Source organism: Spea bombifrons, chromosome 1 (assembly GCF_027358695.1).
Source record: "Spea bombifrons isolate aSpeBom1 chromosome 1, aSpeBom1.2.pri, whole genome shotgun sequence".
NCBI lineage: Eukaryota > Metazoa > Chordata > Amphibia > Anura > Pelobatidae > Spea > Spea bombifrons.
Genome location: NC_071087.1, coordinates 93,011,712 through 93,037,136, shown reverse-complemented (window position 1 = coordinate 93,037,136; position 25,425 = coordinate 93,011,712). Strand labels below are relative to the sequence as shown.

At 38.8% G+C, this 25,425-nt stretch overlaps 1 protein-coding gene across 1 annotated transcript; it reads left to right on the top strand.

The window, feature by feature from the left end:
- Positions 1 to 514: 514 nt before the first annotated feature.
- Positions 515 to 21,015, top strand: SMC2 (structural maintenance of chromosomes 2). Its single transcript, XM_053465900.1, has 24 exons — positions 515 to 706; positions 1,481 to 1,630; positions 1,799 to 1,921; positions 2,551 to 2,589; positions 3,077 to 3,187; positions 4,337 to 4,381; positions 5,257 to 5,490; positions 6,506 to 6,655; positions 6,993 to 7,226; positions 9,113 to 9,272; positions 9,923 to 10,040; positions 13,997 to 14,135; positions 14,293 to 14,412; positions 14,684 to 14,888; positions 15,585 to 15,720; positions 15,873 to 15,997; positions 16,537 to 16,730; positions 17,513 to 17,656; positions 17,837 to 18,031; positions 18,490 to 18,690; positions 19,054 to 19,170; positions 19,421 to 19,581; positions 19,670 to 19,817; positions 20,706 to 21,015. Exons 1-24 carry the CDS (start codon positions 539 to 541, stop codon positions 20,886 to 20,888), a joined length of 3,600 nt encoding a protein of 1,199 aa, XP_053321875.1. The 5' UTR covers positions 515 to 538; the 3' UTR covers positions 20,889 to 21,015.
- The last annotated feature ends 4,410 nt before the right edge of the window (positions 21,016 to 25,425 follow it).

Below are 25,425 nucleotides of genomic sequence, written 5' to 3'. Positions count from 1 at the left end.
GCTGGTTTCTGGTTGCAAATTCAAATGAGTTTCTAAATAAAAATCTCTACTCCAATACAGATTCAATTTACATTGTATTGTCAGCTTCTTATTTTGGAATAATTTATTAAATTGTATGAATGGGTTTCTCACTGACTAGACTGTGGAATAGATAATAATGAATAATATATTTTGTTCACAAATATTTAATTTGTAGTAGTTACTAGTACAAGCAGTTTATTGTATATGTAAACATTTGGGGTTTTGTTAAAAATAATAATAAAAAAAAAAAGGAAGTGATGTTTGAAAAATACTTTGACTATAAATCATTACTCCTATGATTAAGTGCTTAATTTAACCCCATTGAATATCTGCTGTCGGTTTATGCGTTTTATCTTGTCTCTAGTAAAGAACTTTGTTTTTATGCCACGTAATTTTGGTGATCCAGCATTTATTACTATATCGTTTTAGTATAAATCATGCCTTCAGTGATTGGGATTTCTTTTTCTGTTTTGATTTCTGATTCAATGTGTCTCATTGTAGGCGGAAAAGACAGAAGATGCACATCAAATCAATTATCGTAGAAGGTTTCAAGTCCTACGCCCAGAGGACGGAGATAAATGGCTTTGATCCCCTTTTTAATGCTATTACCGGACTAAACGGTAGTGGAAAATCAAACATTCTGGATTCCATCTGTTTCTTGCTCGGGATCTCTAATTTGACTCAGGTATACTAACGCTATTAGCAAAACTGTGTTAAAAAGAAGCATTTGTGGTGACATTGCCGCTGGAAATAAATGATGGCTGCTATTTCACCACTAAGGACGTCGGGGTGGTGAATTGTGTAATGCCGATGTGGGAGTCTTGTGCAGACTCTTTTAGTCCTTTGTATTTTGTGCCTTACTACTTTAGCCATGATTCATTACATACATACATATTTATTTATATATATCCTTAGTGGTGAAATGGTTTATATATGTGTGCATGTATAAAGAATTTAATTCTATATGATTCCTTATCAGTGATTGATTAGGGAATGGTTATATCTGATTTTTTAAGAAAGCTGTAATGTTTAAAAATCACTCAAATGACAACTCAAGCCCTATGCTAGTGAAATGTAATTAAATGACATTACTGTAAGATCCATTGTCCATAATTGAATACATGTGGCTTGAGACAGTGGCTAACCCTTCAGGTCTCATTGGCTAGTGCTTTTTGCCTTAATAACATTTGTTTTATATTTTAATAGACATGGTCCTATCATCCATGTTTATGTGGAACAGATTTTAACGTGGACAATTGAATGTGCTAGAAAAAAATCACTAGAACATAGCATGACATGTGCATAGAGGACTAGGGTTATTGAGCCCTGACTGAGTATTTTTATTTTTCTTGCCAGTAGGCAATGTTGTACGTAGACAGAATAAAATGTTCCACAATTATCGTACATGTGTATATATAAAATGTGCATTCATACATTTTGAAATGTATTATGTTGGCAGGTGAGAGCCTCTAATTTGCAAGACCTTGTTTACAAAAATGGCCAGGCTGGCATTACAAAAGCAACTGTTTCTATCACCTTTGACAACCATGACAAAAAGCAGAGCCCGCTGGGATTTGAGGCACATGATGAGATAACGGTGACCAGGCAGGTAAGTTCATTAACACCTTCGGTGAATTTCAGTGATTTCTCATTATTACTTTTTTGTCTCCAGTATGTCCTGATTCATTTGGGTTTACTGCATTAAACTGTCTACTTCATTCAAAATCCTAACCAAAATCATAAATTCAGTGATTACATCTTTGTTTTTAATTTCCAGGTGGTTATTGGAGGCAGAAATAAGTATTTAATTAATGGAGTAAATGCCAACAACACTCGCGTACAAGATCTTTTCTGTTCTGTCGGTCTCAATGTCAACAATCCTCACTTTCTTATCATGCAGGTAATTATTGTTGTGAGCAATACCCTTAAAGTCCAGATGTACGTTTATACCCTTTAGTTATTGTCCTATTGTAATATTTGTAGCAAAAAGTCACATAAATAGCTATTTATAAGTACTACCTTATCCACAATCCCCTGATATCAGAGAAGCTAGTTCTCACCATCTGGAAGCCTCTAAAAGATTAGAACATGGTACTGACTGCGTCAGATGGGATGCGCTCTAAGTACATAAATATGTATGTTTAATATCACAAATAGTGCTTAATCATTTTACCCAAGTCTGGTTTTGTTGCTGAAATAGCAAAATGTCTCACTGACAAATATGCCACATATAAGGGAAAACATTTGGAGTTCTACTTTAAATTAAGCTGCTAATGGTTCACTATTGCATGGCATGTCAATATATCATATGAAATGTTGAGGCCTTTGTTGCTCAGTAAACTATCCTGTCTTATACTATTTGATGTGATTGTGGAGGGGCTTCTTGTAGCAGGGAGTCTGTTAAACTGTACACTTACCCTATAGCTTATTTCTGCAGCAGTCTTGTCTCATAACTCATAACTTAATCATATGGATTTTGCTTTTGTCAAATGTCATGTTTTTATTAAATTGTGTTGTAATGTTTAACAGGGGCGAATAACTAAAGTCTTGAATATGAAACCTCCTGAGGTAATAACATATTTGATTTATTTTTTTTGTTCATATTTCCAAAAACACAATTCTAGCAAGATAACTTGTTTTGTTATTCTTTATTCTGATTGGGGGAGATGGTGATAATGGCTTTTTTTAATAAGAGCAAGTGCCTTTTTGTCGATCTAGTCAGACTCTGCTGATTTAAATTCACACCGTTGGAGAGGGTATGTGCCAGTAAGCATTGTAAACCATAGAACCGATTGTATTTTTCTTTCTATTTTTTGTATTGTCATATATTGTTTATAGACGTGCTTTAACTATGTAATGCATTTATGTATCATAAACATTACTAGCTGTGTTTTTAAGTTGTTGTATTCTAAAGTCCATAAGAGACGTTTTGCCATAAAACACTAACTGTTTACCCCCTGTGTTTGATCTCCCGTTACTGTAGAGTGTATTCAAGGTCTATTTAGTTTTGTATTGTATTCAGTGAAATGCATGTTGACGCTTATTTTTAATACAGATTTTAGCAATGATTGAAGAAGCAGCTGGAACCAGGATGTATGAATGCAAGAAACTTGCTGCCCAAAAAACAATTGAAAAAAAGGAAGCCAAACTGAAAGAAATACAAACGGTATACTATCTTATTCTATTGCTTAAATCTAATCTTCTTATTTTGAGTAAATTTAGCAGATTAATTAGGAAATGTTAAGGTTGTAATAGAAGTAACTTTACCTTGTGCTCATCTTGTAACTACTAATCTTCCGTTTAGCTTTAGACTGTATCTATATATATAATATATAAAACACACTATATATACCGTATTTGCTCGATTATAAGACGACCCCCCAAATCTGAATATTAATTTAGGGAAAAAAGAAAGCCTGAATATAAGACGACCCTATAGGAAAAAAGTTTTACCAGTAAATGTTAATTCATCTATTTTTTTTTAATAAAAGCTGATTGAGAAAAATATTTTGGTTTTATTTCCTTCTATTTTCCAACCTGCCCCCCAGTTATGCACATCTGCCCCAGAAATGCCTTATACCCCCTATATGCCACTGTGCCCCATGATATGCCTTTTAACCCTATATGCCACTGTGCCTCATGATATGCCCTTTGACCCCCTATGTGCCACTCTGCCTCCAGAAATGCCTTATACCCCTATATGCCACTCTGGCATTTAGAGTGTTAAGGCATTCAGGAGGCAGAGTGGCATATAGAGGGTTAAAAAGGCATTTCTGGAGGCAGAGTGGCATTAAGGGGGTTAAAAGGCATTTCACAGAGCACTCTGCCTCCAGAAATGCCTTATGCTCCCCCCCCAAACCTACCGGTGCTTCTGACTTCCCTGTCATGTAGCCGGGGCAGCGTGTAGATCCCACACACTTACGCTGCGGCCGGAAGGAGGCATTGATAGCAGCGGGGGTTGTCTGCGTCCATCGCGCAGACCTTCCCCGACTGTCAGAGATCAGAGTTCCCGGCTGCCCCAGCTACACACCGGGGACTCAGAAGTACCGGTAAGTGGGGCGGGGGGGGGGAGACAGGAGGATCCAGGTCCCCTGCAGCTGCGGGGGATCTGGATCTTAGTCGTCTCATAGTCGGACCTATTTGAGGTCTGACTATAAGACGAGGGGTGTTTTTCAGAGCATTTGCTTTGGAAAAAACCTCGTCTTATAATCGAGCAAAAACGGTATATAGGATTTTGAAATGGCAACTACTGTTTTAACATTGACATTTTTTGTTTGTTAAAATTTGGATATACATTTTTCTTTTTTAATTTTAGATTTTGGAGGAAGAAATCACTCCAACTATACATAAACTCAAAGAAGTAAGTGGATATATTTCTGATTCTGTATTGGTGGTTTTAAAAGAATGTAGATATACCGTATGTTTAAGTGCAACTCGCTTGGGTCTAAGCTTTGCCAAGATCCTTGACACGTCTTTTGCAAGAAGTGGGCTTAATGATTCTATGGGCCATGATGGACTGCAGACACCTTTGGTATCTGGCCTTCAAGGTGTAAATGAGCCTCAATGAGTTTTTATTAGTTTACGCTGCTAATATTGCCAAGTGTAATGATTTGTATCTGACTATATCTTTCCATGTATTTTTTAAAAAAAATACACACCTGCATTTGCTTTAGTTTGGAAATTTTTATTTAAAAAAAAATAATTAAAGATGGCGTTGTTGTACTGGTCCTTTACACACCTCCCAGTTTATTAATATCACTCTAGTACTCTTCAACTTGACCTCTAGATGCCAACAATAAATTGGCTGCCTTGGCTAACCCTGTTAGGTAAAACACTCCGCTGGAATAGTCAAATCAAAATTTGGGTTGAAAAATGCAGAGCAGCTACCAAAGCATAGTGAATAATTGTACTGTAGGAGACCAAAGTGCTCTCTGTACAGCGCTACGGAATTTGGCTCTATATAAAATAACATTGTTTAATAAGTATTGTTTTTATGTGTCCACTTAAAGGCAACTGTTCACTTTCGTCTTTGTATAAAGTATAACCTATCTGTGGTTAATTAAAAAGCAAAATATTACGTAACGCACAAGGACATAGCAGACAAAGCCATATATAGTTTTGGAAAAGTGTGTGCTGAAGTAAAGTAGTTTTAAGGTCTTGATCACTAGAGACGTATCAGACAAATGTCTGACTTCACACTGACACCCTTATTTCTGTGATTTTACATTTGAATAGGAAAGATCTTCCTACTTGGAGTATCAGAAGATCATGCGTGAGATTGAGCACTTAAGCCGACTATATGTTGCCTATCAGTTTGTGTGTGCCGAGGAGACAAAGGTGCGCTGTGCTGAGGAGCTGAAAGAAATGCAGGATTCTATACTCAAACTACAGGAGACAATGGCTGAGAATGAGAATAAAATCAAGGAGTTGGCGCAACAAATTTCAGAGATCGAGAAAAAGAGAGATCAGGTGTGTACCATTCTGAAGATGTTCTGAAAGATTAGGTATCCTAGGGTTAGGTTTGATAAGCATTAATTTCACCGACTACACCGACCACCTTAATGGGGAACTCCCACCATACTTGTATATCCTTTTATTACTGTCCTATGCTTGTAAGGTTATGCATGTAATATTTGACATGTAAACACTAACTTTATAATTTAGTGTTTCATGCACCTATCCATTTTCCTCTACAATTTGAGAAGCTAGTTGTCACGACCTAGAAGCCTCTTGGTGCTCAGAAGGGTGCAAAATATTCATATAACTGTTAATGCAGACAAGTTATCAAGTTTTTGTTGCAAAAAGGCTAGTTGCTTTTGACATCAGACCTTCTTTTGGTACCCAACGTTTATATAGAAAATGGGAAATGCAACTGCAGTGGATACTAGGTTTACTGCATGCAAATCACACCTGGAAGAGCAAACTATTAAGAACACCTATGCAACGCTTTATGTACGTTTACTTGCTTTTCACAAAAACCTACTTGTCGCATATTGCTAGGAACCCTTACAACAATATAGATATGCCACTTAGGTGGAAAAGAAATGAGGGTTTTAAGGAACAATGGCTCCCACTGAATTAAACGGGTGCACAAAATGCATGCAGTTGGATGAAAAGTTCATTATATGGTAACACTGAACAATTGAAAACCCAAATCTGGAAGTAGCGATTCAGAGAGTGGGAGCTCTGGTTTAATGCCACTCAAAGGATGTTGAGCCCACCACATGCACACCAAAGATGAGCTCTCTGCACTGTTGTACGGGAGAAGGAGATCTTAGAAGTTAAACTACATAACCTTATGGTTCTTCTAAGTATAAAAGGGGTATTGTTTTGATCAGAATAACACTTTGAAGCAAGATTTTGTATTTTAACATCGTAATTTAAGTGAAATCGATTGTAAACATTGTAATGTGCTCCTCGCCTTGGTTTTTCTATAATCTGCTTAATGTGGTTATATACACTGAAAACGTGTTCCTTTTTGCAGGAAGTTGGAGGACAGTTGCGCTTATTGGAAGAAACACTTGCTGAGGCTCAGAGAGCTGATGCCAAAGCACAGAGCACCTTAGATCTCAAGAAGCAAAACCTGAAGGCTGAAGAGAAGAAACGCAAGGAGCTAGTGAAAAGCATGGATGAGGTAAGACGCTGTACCTTGGGGTACTTCCTTTCGTAAAACCAAACTTTTTTGTGTTTTTAGCGTTGCGTTCTGAATGGTGTCCATTGTAAAGTACTGATTGCTCTGTTACCTTTGTTTTCTTTGTTTCACTATGTATTCTACCTTGAGAGCGTCCATGCTTTCAAAGAAAGGAACATGTTATAGGTATCCCCTGTATCTTTATTTGCTGCAGGACCGATTGGCTGCACTATTTATTGTAACACATTTTCCACATCCCAAATTATTAGAGTGGGTAATTTCACGGTTACATCACATTATGCTGGGGTCATGCTGTCTAAACCTTCTTATTCTAACATAGGATGCCAAGACACTGGCTGCCAAAGAAAAAGATGTTCAGAAAATAACAGACGGCCTGAGCGCTCTTCAGGAGGCATGCCAAAAGGATACAGAGTGCTTCACTGCGGCCCAGCAACATTTCAACGCGGTCTCTGCTGGGCTGTCCAGCAATGAGGATGGAGAGGAGGCCACCCTGGCTGGGCAGATGATGACCTGCAAGAATGAGATTAGTAAAGCAGAGACAGAGGCTAAGCAGGTATGTATCTGAGAGAACAGTAATACAGCTCCTCATCCAAATGCTTAGCTTTGCTCAAGAAGAGGCATTATTTGTAGCGCCCTGTTTTCAGTGGTGCAAATATGCATCCATAGAATTTGCTTCGATTTATGAACTTTAAGTCCTTTTCTGTTGCTTTTGTTTTTGGCTTCTCGAGTATCTGCTGCTACTGTATATACATGTACTTTACACTTTACAAGAAACTTGGTGCCTTTTAAATTTTTTAGGAGTTTTACCGCATACATATAGTGAAACGCATTTAGAAAAAAACATGTATAGTGAAAATTGTATATTATATTTTATTTATATAGTGCAAACAATTTATGCAGCACTTCCTACAATACATATATTCAAGGACTATGAAAAATAGATACATGGGGTAGAAAGGGCCCTGCTTACAATCATGAGGGAATGTGGTGAGGGGAAACTTAAGGTACAGCAAAAAGTGGAGAGGCAGTATGGGGGTTAGGGAAGTTCTAACTACAGAGATGGAAGGCTTCTCTGATGAAGTCGGTTTTGAGATTTTCTTGGATATTGAGAGACAGGATGAAAGTTGGAGGCTAGGTGGAAGTGAATTCCAGAAGTATGGGGCACCACAAGTCTCTTCTCACCTATTGTTTCTAAGTCAAATTATGTTATAAAATATCTGTCTACCCATTGTCACAGCAGTATGGAGTATGATTTTGCTTTATAAAACAATGAATAGTAAGTCTTGTAAGTGAGCAGGAACGCCTTAGCCCATGGGAAGAATGTAAAGATCGAGTAAGAATATTTTGTTTTAAGGGAAGAATTGTATGGTGGGTTTTATATGTTAGGATAAGAAAGCTGTATTTCTTCTACCTAGAATAAAGTGAGCCAAGAAGAAAGTTGTTTGACAGTATCAGCGATCCAGGAGAAGCGACTTTTTGCTTTGGCAGAGAGCAAGTAATTGGATACTTTTTGGTAGCGTTAAGAAGTCTAAAACAAGGCTGTAGATGGTCCACGAGGGATTTAGAGATTAAGTTAAGCAATTGTACACATCCCATTCAAGCAACTCAAGCTAAAAGAAAGGAGAGCGATAGGGTGACATCCAAGGAAGGATGTGATTAGAGCATGCTTAAAAGGTGTAGGTACAGTTCCAGATGAGGGAAAGGTTAAGTGACAGACGAAGGGGAGGCTTAGAAAGATGGAGACAAGTTGTTGAGTGAGAGAAAGATAGCAAAGTCGTTAGCTCTTCAGTTGCATGGCATGAGTATCGGTGGGTGGTGTAGGAGGAGGTTGTGCAGTAGAAAGGTCTTGTGTGATCGTTTTTGATCTTGTCTTTGAAGTGGTTTGTGGTGTGAGTATGGAGGGGACAGAGAAGGGAGCTAAAGGTTGAAAAGGGCATCGTGGGTTAGCAAGGCTTTGGCAGAAAGGTTATATTTAGCGAGAGAGAGGGCACAGTAGAAGGCAAGTAGCAAAAATTTGTAGTGAGTCTTCATTGTATTTGGATTTTCTGAAGTAGCATTCAGAAGCGCTTTTGAAGGAAGTCTGCGCTTTTAGTATGCGTGTATGATATTTATAGATCTAAATTATACACCATCTGTTTCACTATGACATGCGTTTCACTACGTGAATTGTTTCTGTATATATGCAAGTAAAACAAAATAATGCCCCTTACGGCCCCTCTTAGATTTTTGAATTTCAGTATTAATTTTTTTTTATTATTATTTATTGTGCAATTCTAGGCTATCAAATTCTGATTGCCAATTAATGTTGAGGTGCAAAAGTGGATCTGCAACTCTTTATTCAAAGAAACGTCCTAATTGCCTTTTAATATCATCACACATTCTATTAACTATTTGAGTAGGATCTGCCTTTGATAGGTAACCATTACACTCTTCTCTCAGGCCCAGATGAAACTAAAGCATGCCCAGCAAGAGCTGAAAACCAAGCAGGCTGAAGTCAAGAAAATGGATAGTGGCTATAAGAAAGACAACGATGCATTTGAAGCTGTGAAGAAGAACAAAGAGAAACTTGAAGCCGAAATGAACAAATTAAATTATGAAGGTTTGATTCAGATTGACAATGTTCTGTGTTTTGGTGAATGACAAACTTTGGAACATAATTTTACATAACAAATATTTCATTTTGCTATATGCAGCTATAATACAAATTGTACATATTCAATGTATTAATACAATAATCTTAATTAGAACGTTACCAGTTAAATATCCCTGACGGCCTCACCAAGAAAAAAAAAAAGAAGCTCTTTGTGACTAATTTTAATATACACTATCAAATAAGGTGTAAAAAACTTGCCTTAAGTAGAAGTTGCAGCTCCCCGCCTGCACCATTGTCTGCTCTGAAAATATATTTGAGGCCATGCAAAGGGCCAAATTAGAGTGGTATACCATAGAATCCCTCATGTATTTGCAATGTGGATACCACATACGTTTTCTGCTATCGTATGAATTAAAGTGCATATGATGCTGGAATGTCCTTGTAACGTTATTGGCAAGTACCTCTGTCTTGAGTGACACAAATTTTAGAAACGAAAAATACTTTTAATTGGACCTGCCACCTTCTTAAATATTCTTGCAAAGACTGATCTTAACAATAATCATTATTGGGTAAAAGATAAATGGGGAGGAAAAATGATTCCCCTCCTAAGAAGAAGCTTTAATACCATTTTACAGACTTGTTTGTTTTATTTACAGATGGGAAAGAGGAAATACTTCTAGAAAAGCGCAGAGAGCTCTCCCGCAATGTGAACCATCTTAGGGAAGCGTATGAGTCTCTAATGGCACGATACTCCAACCTAAATTTTGAATACAGGTATATCTAGCTTAAACTGTCTTCATATTGTATAGGACACAGGGTTTTAACCCTTTTTAAAGCAGTGCTCCTCGAAGCACACCTAACAGTCCAGGATTTAGGTATCACTCGCGTGTCTAAGGTGAACACCTTAGACGCACTTGAGTAACACCTAAGTCCTGGACTGTTAGGCGTGCTTCGAGGAGCACTGCTTTAAAAGACGACGGGGTGTTGCAATGCAATAAACTGGATTAAATAAAATTACACTACAACATGGAAATTGTTTTACAAAATCTAAATTACCGTTTGTAAAAATGTAACGTTTTATTTATTGTGGTTATGAATTAACGAGTGTAGAATGGTGTAAGGGTGAATTAGAGGGAAAATAAAACTGAATTGCAATAAATATATGTGATAAGTATGTGCAGGGATTGTGGAAACAAGTAAATTTTTTGCATTAAAAACAGTTTTCCCTTGCCATCCCTGGCAGCAATCACCTAGAGATGCCTCCTCCCAACTCTGGTAGGGCAGGGAAAAAAGCCAAAACTATAAATTACCCCTCCCCTCTAGAAGAGCAAGTTTACTTTCCCCCATTTGTTGTTTTTCCAGTCCCCTGGCCATGAAGGGTCTGGGGCCGTTCAGTTAGCCCACTGTATTCCAGGTAGGCAAGGGGCTTACCTGTGGAACCAGCTGTAGCTAGAGCCACCAAAAGAACTGTGCTTTCAGTAGATGTTGCTGCCCATTTGCTGACCCCATGGACAGGAAAGTGGAAGGATGTCCTTTGTAAGGCTTTTGGGGCTATTTCATCTTGCTTCCAATCTTGTTTTGCCTCGTCCTCCGTGGACTGGTCAGCAAAATTCTAGATGCAACGATCATAGGAAGATTTGAATTTGTGGTTCAGAAAAGGATATTTCTGGAAATGTTAGTCACCCCCTTTACATCTGAGGATGGCAGCTATGTCTTCTGCTCTAACTGTACTTGCACGTAGGACCTTGTGGCTAAGGTGCTGGACTGCAGATGGGGCCTCCGAGAGTGGTCCGGAATGTCCAGGAATTCCTAGAGAAGAATATGATCTTTCCCGTGCCACCTAGAGATTAAGGCAAAGGGTTTTATATTTCTGGGTCCTACAAGAGTCAGGGAAACTGAGGCTTATTCCCATAATTCCCTGGTGGCGTATACACTAGAAAGCCTAGGTTGGCTGGTGAGCCCTTTAGTCTGCTCTCGATCAGTGGCAGCATCATGGGCAGAACGAGCGTGTGCTTTCCCTTGTAGGATTTGAAAGGCAGCTACTTGGGAAAAACGTGCACACTTTCGCCAACCTTTACAGGATAGATGTACTCTCTTCAGCGGATGCAGACTTGAGGAAGAAGGTTCTTCAGGTTGCTTTGTTTTTACACCTTCCTTGTTTTTTGTTACATCTGTAGGTGATAGCTGCCAAGGGTCACAAGGGAAAGTTATTCTATTTACTGAGAATTCCTTTTCATTGATCGTACTCAGGCAGCATGTATTTCCCACCCAATAAAGGGCGAGGAAGTAGAGGAGACCGGTAATTCATGGTTATGTGTTTTTCCTGCCCTACCTGAGTCGGGAGGTGATTGCTGCCAGGAAATGAACAGGGAAAAGACTGTTAAAGTTAACTGTTAAAGTTCCTGAGAAATTTACATTATTAAATATGAAAGAATGTAAGAAGGAATAATTACCGTATTGGCTCGATTATAGGCCTCACCCAAAAAGGTGCTTTTCTAAAGAATTTTTTTTCTTTTTTTGGAAAAAAAAAAGCTTAGAACAGATATGCTGCCACTCTGCACCACGCCATCCCCCCAAACCCCCCGACTTACCAAAGCAGACTCATGTGTGTCTTGCGGGGCCGGCAGGGGACATCTACACAATACGCGTAGACAACTTCCGGTGTCGGTACTTCCGCCGTGGGAAGTGCCGGCACGGGAGATTGTCTAAGCGCATCGTGCGGATGTTCACTGGCTGCGGCGATGCGCGTAAACGACCTCCGCTGCCGGCGCGTCTGCTCTCCCTTGCAGGGACTCCCCTCGTGGGAGCAGCATTGCGGGGGATCTGTATCCTAACCCTGCTGCCTGCCTGGCGCCCGGAACTGCATGTCGCGGCCATCGGGCGATATGAATTGCGCATTCCTGCGCTAGACCCCAAATATAGGCCGCACCCCCACTTTAAAGACTTAAAGTGGGGGGGAGTGCGGCCTGTATTCGGGCAAATACGGTATATATTCTATTTCTTGGAAAGGGTACCAAACTAGCTTTTATCTAAAAAAAATATAAAAAAATTATAGAAGGCGGCCCGGATAATACACAAGTACCAAATGTTGATAATTGCATTTGTTGAGTTTAGGGGTGCAACTTTTTTAATAATCGATTAGTTGGCCGATTATTTTTTCGATTAATCGGCTAAAAAAATCCATTTTTTTTAATTTAAAATAATGGAATAAAAAACGTACAATTTACACTTTCATCTCTTTATTGCAATGGCCTCTCTCTCTATTCACCTTATTTTACTGACATAATAAAAGCTACAAGAACCCAAACACAGTGTTTCTCAAACTAGGTTTTAATACAAAGTTATTAGTAAATATTAATTCATATGTTAACTATTTTTCATATTTAATAAAAACTGAGAAAAAAGCCCTGATTATATTTTATTTACCAAACTGCCCCCAGTTATGCACATCTGACCCCCAGCTTGCCACTCTGCCCCCATATATGCCTTATACCTCTTATATGCCAGATTCCACTGTGCCCCCTGATATGCCACTGTGCCCCCGATATGCCACTGTGCCCCCGATATGCCACTGTGCCCCGATATGCCTTATACTCCTTATATGGCAGTGATATCCAACTGAGCCCCCTGATATACCTTTTACCCCCAGTTATGTCTTATGCCCCCCTGATATGCCTAATATCAATATGCCTTATACCCCCTATATGCCCTGAAATTCATAATACCCCTCCCATACACCACTTTTGCTCCTCCCCCTCCCATACATCACTTAGGCTCCTCCCCTGCCCATACACCACTCTGGCTCCTCCCCTCCCATACACCACTCTGGCCCCTCCCACACACCACTCTGGCCCCTCCCCCTCCCATACTCCACTCTGCCTCCTCCCCCCTCCCATACTCCACTCTGCCTCCTCCCCCCTCCCATACTCCACTCTGCCTCTTGTCAGCAACGGAGGTTCACAAGACACCAGGGAGCCGGGTAGAGAGGCAGAGTGGCGTATGGGAGGGGGAGGAGACAGAGTGGTGTATGGGAGGGTGGCTCCCATACACCCCTCTGACTCTTCCCCCCCTCCCATACACCGCTCTGCCTCTCTACCCGGCTCCGTTGCTGACAGGCACTTTCACTGCAGCTTCATAGAAGCCTCAGCGTAAGTGAAGGGCAGTAACGGAGGCTGTCTGTGCGATGCAGACCCCCACTGGCTGACAGAGAGGATGATCCTCTGCAGGAGACCTGGATTCTCTGTCAGCCGGTGGGGGTCTGCGCGATGCGCACAGACAGCCTCCGTTACACACCTTAACTTACGCTGAGGCTTCTACGAATCTGAAGTGAAAGTGCCTGTCAGCAACGGAGTCGGGGGAGAGGCAGAGTGTATGGGAGGGGGGAGAGAGACAGAAGTGAGAGACCGGCCGACAGTGAGGGGAATCCAGGTTCCCTGCAGCGTTGCGGGGGATCTGGATTCCGGTGTTATAATACGATCTCTGTTTGAGATCGGATTATACAAGGAGAGGAGTTTTTCAGAGCATTTGCTCTGGAAAAAAAACTCTTTTTATAATCGATAAAAATCGATTCAACTAATCGATAATGAAAATCGTTGACAACTCTTTTCATTATCTATTTTATCGATTAGTTGTTTCAGCCCTAGTTCAGTTTCATGGTGTGAAGTAACTGTCTATATGACATAATAGAAATCTGTTTCATTGTGTTAAATATTTTGCACTCATTGTCTTAGGGATCCAGAAAAGAACTGGGATCCAAGTCGTGTAAAGGGCCTTGTTGCCTCTCTGATCTCTGTTAAAGACGTATCTACTGCGACTGCGCTGGAAGTAGTGGCTGGTGGACGTCTGTATAATGTGGTGGTGGACTCGGAGGTAATTACGTTATAGGTATATGTTTCCTTCTGAGAATGAAGTTATGCATTGATTTGGTCCGTCCCAGCAAACGTTTCCCACTGTAGCCAAAATCTGGCATCAACAGAGATTCAAAACAATACGTATAACCGCCATCTAAACAACTCTTACATCATAGGTCACTGGTAAAAAATTGCTGGAGAAGGGAGAACTGAAGCGCAGGCTTACCATCATCCCGCTAAATAAAATCTCAGCTCGACGCTTGGGAGACAATACTGTTAATGTAGCTAAAAGCCTGGTAAGTAGTTTTTTTTGTTTGTTTTTTAACCAGTACACATATACTATCAATAATTTTCTATAAACTGCTAACCATCTATATGTTATACTATTTTTTTTTTACCTACATCTTTGTAATGACATAGACAAGCTACAAATGTGGGGAATGCACTCTATTACAAACTGAGAACAGCTAGCTCTAGATTTGGGCTACTGTGATATTTCTTATTTTCAAGCATGACTTCCATTTGTTTAATATATATCTATATTTTGTTTGTTTGTTTGTTTTGTAGGTAGGTGCTGAGAATGTGCATTTGGCCCTTTCCCTGGTTGGGTATGAATCTGAACTAGAAAAAGCAATAGAATATGTCTTCGGGACGACATTGGTTTGTGATACAATGGACAATGCCAAAAAAGTAACCTTTGACAAAAGGATAATGACCAAAACCGTGACACTTGGAGGTGATACCTTCGATCCTCAGGGGACGCTCAGTGGAGGTAAATAAGGGTTTTTGATACGTCAGCTTTTATTTGTTCTTTAACCCTTTGGGGTCTGTTTACTAAAGGGAGAGAATGCATGAGTGCTCTGATTTTGACTCTCTGTTCGTTATGAATGGCGCATTTCTTTATAAAGTAGGAGTAAGAATGTCACATTGTATGAGGCCTCCTAATCTCTAGTAAAGTCAATGAGATTAAATCTCAACTGTCCTTCAGTTTTCTGAACCTTTATGTTATCAGGAATCCGACTTTTTTTCCAACATTGATTTAATAGACTACAAAATCTATTTTAGAAAGTGATGGTTTGCTGTATACAGCACACAGATTGCCAGCAGGACCATTATACATGGCCGATGTTTTTAGATGAGTTTGCTAGAGGGTACCTAACTGGCACGCTAATAATTCCATTTTATTTTAGAATTTTACGGTTTCTATTATTTCGTTCTGTAGCATATGCTATGTAATGAGATTTCTAGCCATCAAATACTATATAAACCATATTTATAAATAGTATTTCTGGGCCTAAGTGGTGTAGAATCATCCAATGGCATTCTCTAGCTGGTTGTTTCTTGTATAGCATTTAGCCTTATAAATGCTTTACAAACATGGCTCTTTTACATTGTAAAGCCCTGCTACACATAACTATAGGGCTATACTTGCCTACATGAAGTCATCTCAGCGTGTTGTTTCCCCCAGGTGCCCGTTCCCAGGCTCCATCAGTGTTGTCAAAGGTACAGGAGGTTAAAGATGTCCAGGATGAGCTGAAACTGAAGGAGACAGAGTTGCAAGCAGTGGAGAAAGAACTGACCGCCATGAAGAACACTGCTGAAAGGTTAGTACAAGTGGTCTAAAATGTCTCGTATCTTGGAACTGATTAGTCTTTTTACATTTCTAAGCCATTCCATCAGATTATTCAATGCAGCATTTTCCCAAACTGTGCCAGGCCTGAAAGCAGCCTTCCTATTTAACACCCTGCTCTTTTAGATACCGGCAGTTGAAACAACAATGGGAAATGAAGTCTGAAGAAGCAGATCTCCTCCAGACCAAACTCCAACAGAGTTCCTACCACAAGCAACAGGAAGAGCTGGATGCTTTACAGAAGACAATTGGTAAGCTTGCAGCACGCGTTTTTGTTTGTGTGACTTTGTTTTTTTATTTATTACTCATTTTCTTTGTTTCAAAACCCACCAATTTTGCATATGGATATTTGGTGGACAAACACAGCAATTCCTTTCTTGCAAAAAACTGAATTATTACCAGGACACCATGTACCTACAAACTTCTTCCTTTGTGTTTAAGTACAAAGCATCTTTCACACTATAATTGCCCCCTATGTGTGCCACATGAGCTTTTCTTCCTGCCACCACCCATTCTTTCATAATCGTCATAATTGATATATGAATTACATGATAAAATGTTACACATTGTGTTGGTAGATTTGAGAGCTCGGTTTGTATCACCTAAATTATGCATATATAAATTTTACCATGGTTTCCATTTTACATCAGACTTGTTTGAAGGTTGGGTTGTTCAATGAAGTTTATCATTCAATATGCAATTATTACAGTCATCAAACATTTAAAAAAAAATTGCATTGTTCTATGCAGTGTCTTAACTTACTATGATTTATTTTTTTTACTAATGTCAGAGGAGTGCGAGGAGACCTTGAAGAAAACAAAGGAGATCCAGCAAAAGGCCGAGGAGAAATTCAAGGTGCTGGAGCACAAAATGAAGAATGCAGAAGCAGAGCGTGAGAAAGAATTAAAGGAGGCACAGCAGAAACTGGATGCTGCAAAAAAGAAGGCGGACGTCTCAAGCAAGAAGATGAAAGAGAAGCAACAGGTTAATTTCATATCACCCCTCACCATCTGAAAAAAAGTTTTGCAACTGGTGAATTTCTAATATAGTATTATATAAATACAAGGAGGAAAGTACACTAAAAAGCATCTAAATTAAGATTTTAAGGTGCTGCTGAAATGACCAACGTGAACATACAACAAAGCAAGAAATTGGCGCACACAGAACAATACTATTCCTAAAGCACCAGGTCTTGTGTATCCTGTCACACTTTTATATCTCTATGTATTGCGTAGCACCCCACTACGTCAACATATCCCAATTTTGGCACGTCCTATTGAACGCAGTGGAACCTTTTTGCAATTTAAAGCCCTCTCTGAAGGGTCTTCTGTTTGGCATTTGCAGTTTTATATACAAAAAGTAGGAACGCAAACATCAGTCAACAAGCAAGCTGGATAGCAAATATATTGCTTTTAGAACCAAAACGCTTTGAATGTTGTAATCCCATAGTATCTCTTTTTATTTTATTTTTAAACTGAATATGTATCCAAAGGTTTACAGTTTTCAGCACATGCAATTAAAAAAAAAATTCAAGGAAACTTACCTCGGTCGCCCACTTCCTGAAAACAGAGTTTGGGTTTTTGCCATTTAATTTTATTGAATGTGCTTAGATAAGGACTCTAACACCTTACTTAAGCTAGGGGTAACATTTGGTTAAAGTTTTAACATTTAAAAAAAAGAAAAAAGTCCTCCCACATTAGTATCTGCTTAGGCCGTAGTGTAATGGAATTTTGTTAAGAATGTTCCTTGTGATGTTTCTGCAATAGGAAGTGGATGCCTTAGTTCTTGAACTAGAAGAACTCCGGGGAGAGCAGGCTACCTACAAACAGCAGATTGATGCTGTAGATGAGGCCATGAAAGCGATTCAGGAGCAAGTTGAAAATATGTCCTCGGAGGTTGCAAAAAATAAGGTGAGCGTTAGAAGAAAATGTCCACCAACGTATACTTCATAAACTTTTCAAATGGACCTTAAAACCTGGTTTGTTTTGTGAGATTGTATTCCAAATCAGAACTTCAATTATTGAATTATTTTGATATTTTACATGTTTTTTTTCTACTTCTCGCTCCTTTTCTTTCTTGTGTGTGTATAGGATGTTGTCAAAAAAGCCCAGGAAGATTTGACCAAGCAGAAGGGGATAATTATGGGACACGACAAAGAAATTAAGGCCAAGTCAGTGGAGGCCTCCAAACTCCGAGAAAATAACAATGAGTCCCAGCTAAAGATCAAGGAGCTGGAACACAATATCAGCAAGCACAAGAAGGACAGTGCAGATGCTGCAGCAAGGGTAAAGCTTTTCATTTACACCCATATTCCACATTTATTCTCTCATAGTCTAGTGTTTAGTTGCTGGTATCGTTGCAGTGACCAGTTTGGATTAGAGAGCTTAATTATTGCAAGTAGTGTTGCCAGTCTCCTATTAATGTGGTAACAGGATTTGAATAGACTTGTAACCCAAGAGAAATTAGTCTTAAGTTTTTGTTGCGTTAACTGGCTTTTTTTTATTAAAAATGTTAGCGATATGCTGGAAATCACATTTTGGAATGTAAGCATAGCATGTTTTCAGCGTTAACTTACCTTGCCACCATAATATAGATGTGGTTCCAAAAACATTATAGACAAAGACCAATATAACTGTTTAAAGTACATTTTTTCTATATTGAACTTTGCCTCTAATTCTGTTTTGTTTCATGGGATTCCTGGTGCTTATGTTGCTGTGCGAGTTACAGAATTTCTGTGTCTTAGGTTGCCAGAATGTTAAATGACTACGAATGGATCGCTTCGGAAAAGCATCTCTTCGGCCAAGCAAACACTGCCTATGACTTCAAAACCAATAACCCAAAGGAAGCGGGTCAGAGGCTGCAAAAATTACAGGAGAAAAAGGAAAAATTAGGGAGGAATGTCAACATGAGGGCAATGAACATGCTGACACAGGCAGAAGAAAGGGTACGTGTGTATATGTAACATCCACAGTTTGTTACCAGAACTGCAAAGGACAAAGACGTAGTCATTTGAACGCTGTGAATGTTTAACAAGTGGTAACTGTACGAGGGGGTAATCATAGTTGTTAGTAGTATGTTTGTTTTTGGGGGGTTTATTGTTTGAAATGTTGGTAAATCTAAAGTTTAAAATGCATATATATAAATTAAGCAAATGTTTGTTAGATGTTTGATCAAATATACAGCTTGTGTTCAGTTCCGTTATGTCGAAATACTTGTCTAAAAGCTCCCGCTGTGAGAATCTTTTGAGAGTTGTAATTACACCTCATTAAGATTCCAATTTAATGTTGTTTGTGTTTTATTATATCAGTACAACGATTTAATGAAAAAGAAAAGAATTGTTGAAAATGATAAATCCAAAATCTTGACCACCATAGAAGAACTTGATCAGAAGAAAAACGAGGCTTTGAATATTGCATGGCAAAAGGTATGTTTCAATGAACAAAATCAAAAGTATATATTTATAGCTTTGCTAGTGCAATATACAGATTGAATATTAAGCTCCTTGGATTTATGCTCGACATACCCTTTAATAGAGAATAAGATATGTAACATCTTAATTTCCTACATTATGATTCCCATGCAAAAAAGTGAACTATTGAGCTTTCTGGCCATTCTATGTTGGTTTTTGTGACTCTTATCACAGTGAGTTATACCAAATAATTCCAAATTTTCAGGTCAACAAGGACTTTGGTTCCATTTTTTCCACCCTGTTGCCAGGGGCGAATGCAATGTTGGCACCCCCGGAGGGGCACACGGCGCTAGATGGCTTGGAGTTCAAAGTTGCCCTTGGGAACACCTGGAAGGAAAACCTGACAGAACTAAGTGGAGGTCAACGGTAATTAACCTTTTTCTTCCTATCCATAGAGAGTTAGGTTCTGACTTCAAGAATCATTTTCTAATGCCTCTGTCTTATCACTCTTCAGATCATTAGTGGCCTTATCCCTAATTCTTGCCATGCTGCTTTTTAAACCTGCTCCAATTTACATTCTTGATGAAGTTGACGCTGCATTGGACCTGTCTCATACTCAGAACATTGGACAGATGCTGCGCACTCACTTCAGACACTCACAGGTAAAAATGCATGAATGTGATTACTCTGCGGCAACAGTTTAGTCACACGTTTTTCGTGTTGGAAGACTATGACTACAGTTTGTAAGGTTATTTGAGCAGGGTCCTCGTCACCTTTTTCCCCAAATTATGTGATGCACTACTTTTTATGTCTTGTTTACACTTTGAATAGTGTTGCATAGTATATTGGCACTATATAAGTCAATAACTACACAATGCAATATGACCTATTCAACATATATCCCATCCTCTAATCTGTCCATCGAGCAGCAAATACACAATGCTATATAGATATATATAGATAGATATATATAGATATAGATATATAATATATATATAGATATATAATATATATATATATATATATATATATATATATATATATATATATATGCAGAAAATTTTGTGGGCCCCATCTAGTGGTTGCCTGTAAGATAAATACACATTATAATGAATATTGAATGTACTTCCCATGGGTCAGCTTTGAATTCAGTTAAAGAATATGCATCATTATCACTGGTGGTGCCAGATATACGGCTCTGTTGGCTTGTAAGAAGAAACGTTACTGTGTAAGAGTCAGTGAGCTCTAATGCATTCATATTAGGAGCCAAGCAAAGTTGCAGAGGTTAATCAAGTGAGGAAGTGTAAACGTTAATATTATAGACTTAAAGCAGAGGCCAAGGAGCAAAGTTTTTTTTTTTTTGTTTTTTTTGTGGTCTTTTTGTCGGTGGGGGGAAAAAGGTAGACTAGACATCTGACTGGCTTTTTACTACTCTTAATGATTGTTGCTTTGATACTGGTATTTTTTTTAATATGCATTTTACATTTATTCTATAAAACAATAAGTGGAGTATTAATCTGCTAAAGCATGTTTTTCTCTTTCTCTTCTAGTTCATTGTGGTGTCGCTGAAAGATGGTATGTTCAACAACGCCAATGTCCTCTTCAAGACCAAGTTTGTCGATGGAGTGTCTACAGTGGCTCGGTTCACGCAGAATCAGAATGGGGGTAATGCAGCTTCACAGCAAAAGTCCAGATCAAAGGAAAAAAGGAGCCGTGAGCAAGTTGAGGCATAACAGATTTCATTGTTTATAAGACTTTTTAAAATATGGAACGTGTGCCTTTCTTTTCATAGCAAACAATTAATCTGTACACCATGTTTTATTTAACAGCTTTAACATGTCTGCTTTCCCCCCATCCCTAAATTCTGAGAAAATAATTCTGTGAAAGACTGATTTACTTCCTATTTGTATATATATTTCAGTTCTACGCGAGCTAGTTATGGATATGAAATATATTGCTATATATATATATATATATATATATATATATATATATATACTACTACTTTGCCAAGTGCATCATTTGAATGAATTTTTTTAAGAAACTGCCTTGCATCTGCACATTTTAATTCATTGCCAATATAACACAATGCAAAGTGGATGATCTGGGGTCTGCCCACTGTCTACCTAAACCTGCTGCTGGCCATGGCCACTAAATGACTGAAGACAGCATTGCAGTCCAGCAGACCCTTTGGCGATGGGGTACCTGCATAAGTGTGGCCTAAAGTCTATGATGTTCTAAAATGCTTGTAAATATCTAAATATTTTTGTATTAATAAACAATGTATCCGGCAAGTAGTGTTTTTTTTCCTTCTGTATATTTGTGATACCCGCAGCTCATACATCTGCTAAAAAATACGCAGAAATAACAAAAACAGAAGTGTTGATGATACAATGTATATTAAAGACGAGTAATGAAATGATTCAGGTGAGATGAGGGGGCTGGTATCATGTAGAAGGTGATATGGGTTATTGGATGAAAAATGAAGTGGCTAATTGAACGGAACAGAGGGATGCGATAATGTAAAGGAGTTATTGGAGGAGGGGTGCTAATGAACATAGATCAAAGGGAAGGAAACAGTCATTTTAAAGAAGTAACAGCAAGAGATGAAATGTGGGAAAATATGGCAGAAGGACGGCAAGCAGTAAAGATATTTAGAATAAAAAAATGAAAGGGTTAATGTAAAAGCAGGGCTGGAAGTTTGGATAGGCAAGATAAAATAAGCTAAAAGAAAATGGAGGGGGGGAAGACTGGATGAAGCAAAAAAGCTCACCATGCATGCACTAGTTAAACCTAGACTAAAATAATCATACAACTTGAAATGCGTTAGAAACCCACCTTATGTATACAGAGTAAGAAGCTCTTACCTTGAATTTGGGGTGGCTGGGGCGCACATGGACATTTTTTTTTTCTGCATTATGTTTTCCCATTACTATCGTAAAACTGTATACTAGTATCTTCTTCCTCGATGCTGCTCTAGCTTTTGTGCTCGAGCTACATGACGTGACGGTTAGCATCATGTGTGATTTATTGTAACTAATTGGTACATAGTTTATAATATAACTTTTTCAAATAGGTTACCTTGTTTTACTTAAAATTAACAGTAGGTGGCGCTGTTATTCTTTTTATTGAGTCTTAACCCCTTAAGGACCGGGCTCATTTTTCGTTTTCTACCCTGTGGGACCGAGGCTGTTTTGACACTTTTGTGGTGCTTGTGTTCAGGTGTAATTTTCTCCTCACCCATTTAGTGTACCCACATAAGTTATATATTGTTTTTTTCAGGACAAGACGGGCTTTCTTCAGATACCATTATTTTGCTCGTATCATCTTATTTACTATAAAAAAAATAAAAAAAAACATGGTGAAAAATTGAAAAAAAAACACATTTTATGACTTTTATTTGAAAAATCTTTTACTCACCTAAAAAAGCAAGTAAAAAAACTAGCTAAATAGATTCTACTACTTGTCCTGAGTTTAGAGATACCCAATGTTTTTATGTTTTTTTGCTGTTTTTTGTACGTTATAGGGCAATAAGTACAAGCAGCGTTTTATGATTTCCAAATCTTTTTTAACAAATCTCGTCAGTCTGCCTACATCTCCTCTTTGGAACATCTTTGAAGCCGGTTAACTCAATTTAACCCATTCAAACCATATATTTTTGAAAACTAGACACCCCAGGGTATTTCAAATGCTGTTATTTCCATGCACCAATTATACAACTACACTTTGTCAAACTTTGTAATAGTAATTTTTTTTATTTTTTTTTCCACACAAATTGTACTTTAGTTATAGATATACAGGTTCTGGTATATGTCACTGTCAAACAACACCCCAATATGTGTTCAGCAACATCTCCTGAGTACAGCGATACCCCACATGCATGGGTTTGTCAGATTGTTTGGCTGGTAAAAGGCTACTTTTGGGGCATGCGTAATTCAGGTGGTCATTTGGTCATTCTGCCTCCATCTCCTCTTTGGAATATCTTTGAAGCCGGTTAACTCAATTTAACCCATTCAAACCATATATTTTGGAAAACTAGACACCCCAGGGTATTCCGAATGCTGTTATTTTAACCCTTTCCATGCACCAATTATAGAACTACACTTTGTCAAACTTTGTAATAGTAATTTTTTTCACACAAATTGTACTTTAGTTATAGATATACAGGTTCTGGTATATGTCACTGTCAAACAACCCCCCAATATGTGTTCAGGAACATCTCCTGAGTGCAGTGATACCCCACATGCATGGGTTTGTCGGGTTGTTTCAGATTTAAAATGCCACATTTGGGAAGTGCGCTTTTTTTCTCCATTTTGGTCAGTCTGTACCTATGCCCTATCTGTGAGCTAGGCCACTCCAATTTACCCCATCAGCCATTTTTTTTATATATTAGACACCCCTTGGGTATTTGAAGTGCTTTTATTTTAACTCTTTGAGATTTTTGAGAAATTTTAGCACTTGCTCAAAATAATAAACTTTATTTTTATTTTATTTTTTTTAATACTTTTTTTATATTTTTTTTACGCATTTTGCTGGTACTGGATGGTTCATCTAGTGACATCACTGCATAATTATTTTTAAATGTTAGCACATTTTTTATTTTTTTTTTCATTTTTTTTTTTTATTTTTTTTTGAATATTTTACTAATCACATAGTGATTAGAAAACTGGGCTTCATTGACTTGCATGGTTGAATGCAGTACCTGTATTCAACCAGCAAGTGGAGCCAGTTCTCTAGAGGGTCTGGAGACCATCTAGCAAACTTTTTCTTGTTTGTTTTTTTTACAGAGCGGCGGCCATCTTACTTGATGGCGAAGATCACCGGCAGCGGCGGCTGTGACCGCTCTCACAGCCCACCTAAAGGTAAGTGTTTGGTGTCGCTGGATGCTGGATCGTTGATCGCCTCCTAAACGCTTTTAAAACGGGCGTCCGCCGCCATACAATGTATGGCGGCTGTTGACGCCCCGGGGAGGGGCCAGACATGGCCCCCGATGCCGATCTCGGCCTTGCTGAATGCCTCGACATCGAGGCATTGCAGCAAGGCCGTTTAAGCGAAGAAAGTGATCCTTGATCACTTTCTAAGCTTATTTAACTTTTTGACGGTTCAGGACCGTCAAAGGTCATTTAGTGACCTTCTTGTCATGACGGTCCTGAACCGGCAAAGGTCGCGAAGGGGTTAATGCTCATCCTCATTCCATCTCCCTTCAATGTTTTATCTTATTGTGATTATTTTTTTTAGTTTAAAAGCTTGTTTATTTCTGTCTCTATGGTTACCAGGTTGTCACTGATGGACTGGTTGGTGTATCCAATGAGGATTTTCCAATACTATATAGCATGTGGACTTCCATCATCGATTAGTTGACCATGACGTATTAATGTGGCGCTTTCCATGTCTATCCATTTGAAAGTGTTGCTGGTCAGATGAGGCACGCTAGGTTAAGGTCCGCATATGGACCCTAACGCTCTGGCACTCTACTTCAATCCAAAGCTTCTGGGATAGCTTGTGGGACCACTCTTGTACTCTGAGCAGATGGCAGGCTCTATAATATGTCCGTGAGCAGGGGGGTGCAAGACCACCTTTGGCCTTGGAAAAGATCAAGGTTTGGAAATGAATAACGCCACGTGTACTAAACCTATTTCAGACGTTCCCAGTCCCAAAACCCTTCTTTTACTCTGTCCAGTCTATAATTAATCATTTTATTTGGGGGGAAAAAGAAAGCCCAGATAACACGAAGTTACATAGATTGGGTTTAGCCACATGCTGGCGCTCTTTTTTGACAGTAGGGCAATATTTAAAATTTCTGGCTTAGAATGGTTACATTTTTTGATTGGATAGGTCGCCATACATTAGAAAATTATTTAAGAATAGAAAGAAGGCCGGTCCTGGGGCTGGTAACCAGGAACAGGAGGTCATCAGCACAACCTTATGGTGACCATCACCTAAGGAGAGGCCATTGATGTCCGTGTTAGAACGTATGGATTGCAACAAGGGCTGTAGGGAAAGTACAAATGGCAACAGTAACAAGAGACAGCCCTGTCTTATGCTGTTTGGCATAGGAAAAGTGAAAGGACCTCATTTATTCTAATACTTGCTGAGGGGGACGAGTAAAGCAAGAGGATCCAAGCTAACATGTGTGTACCAAAACCCAGGTGTTTCACCCATGAACGTCTAGTCTAAGCAATCATACACCTTTTCAGCGTCTGTGGATAGGAATAGGGATTGAGTTGAACTGAGCTTAGCCTAGTGGGCTAGGTTAAGGGCCAAGATAGT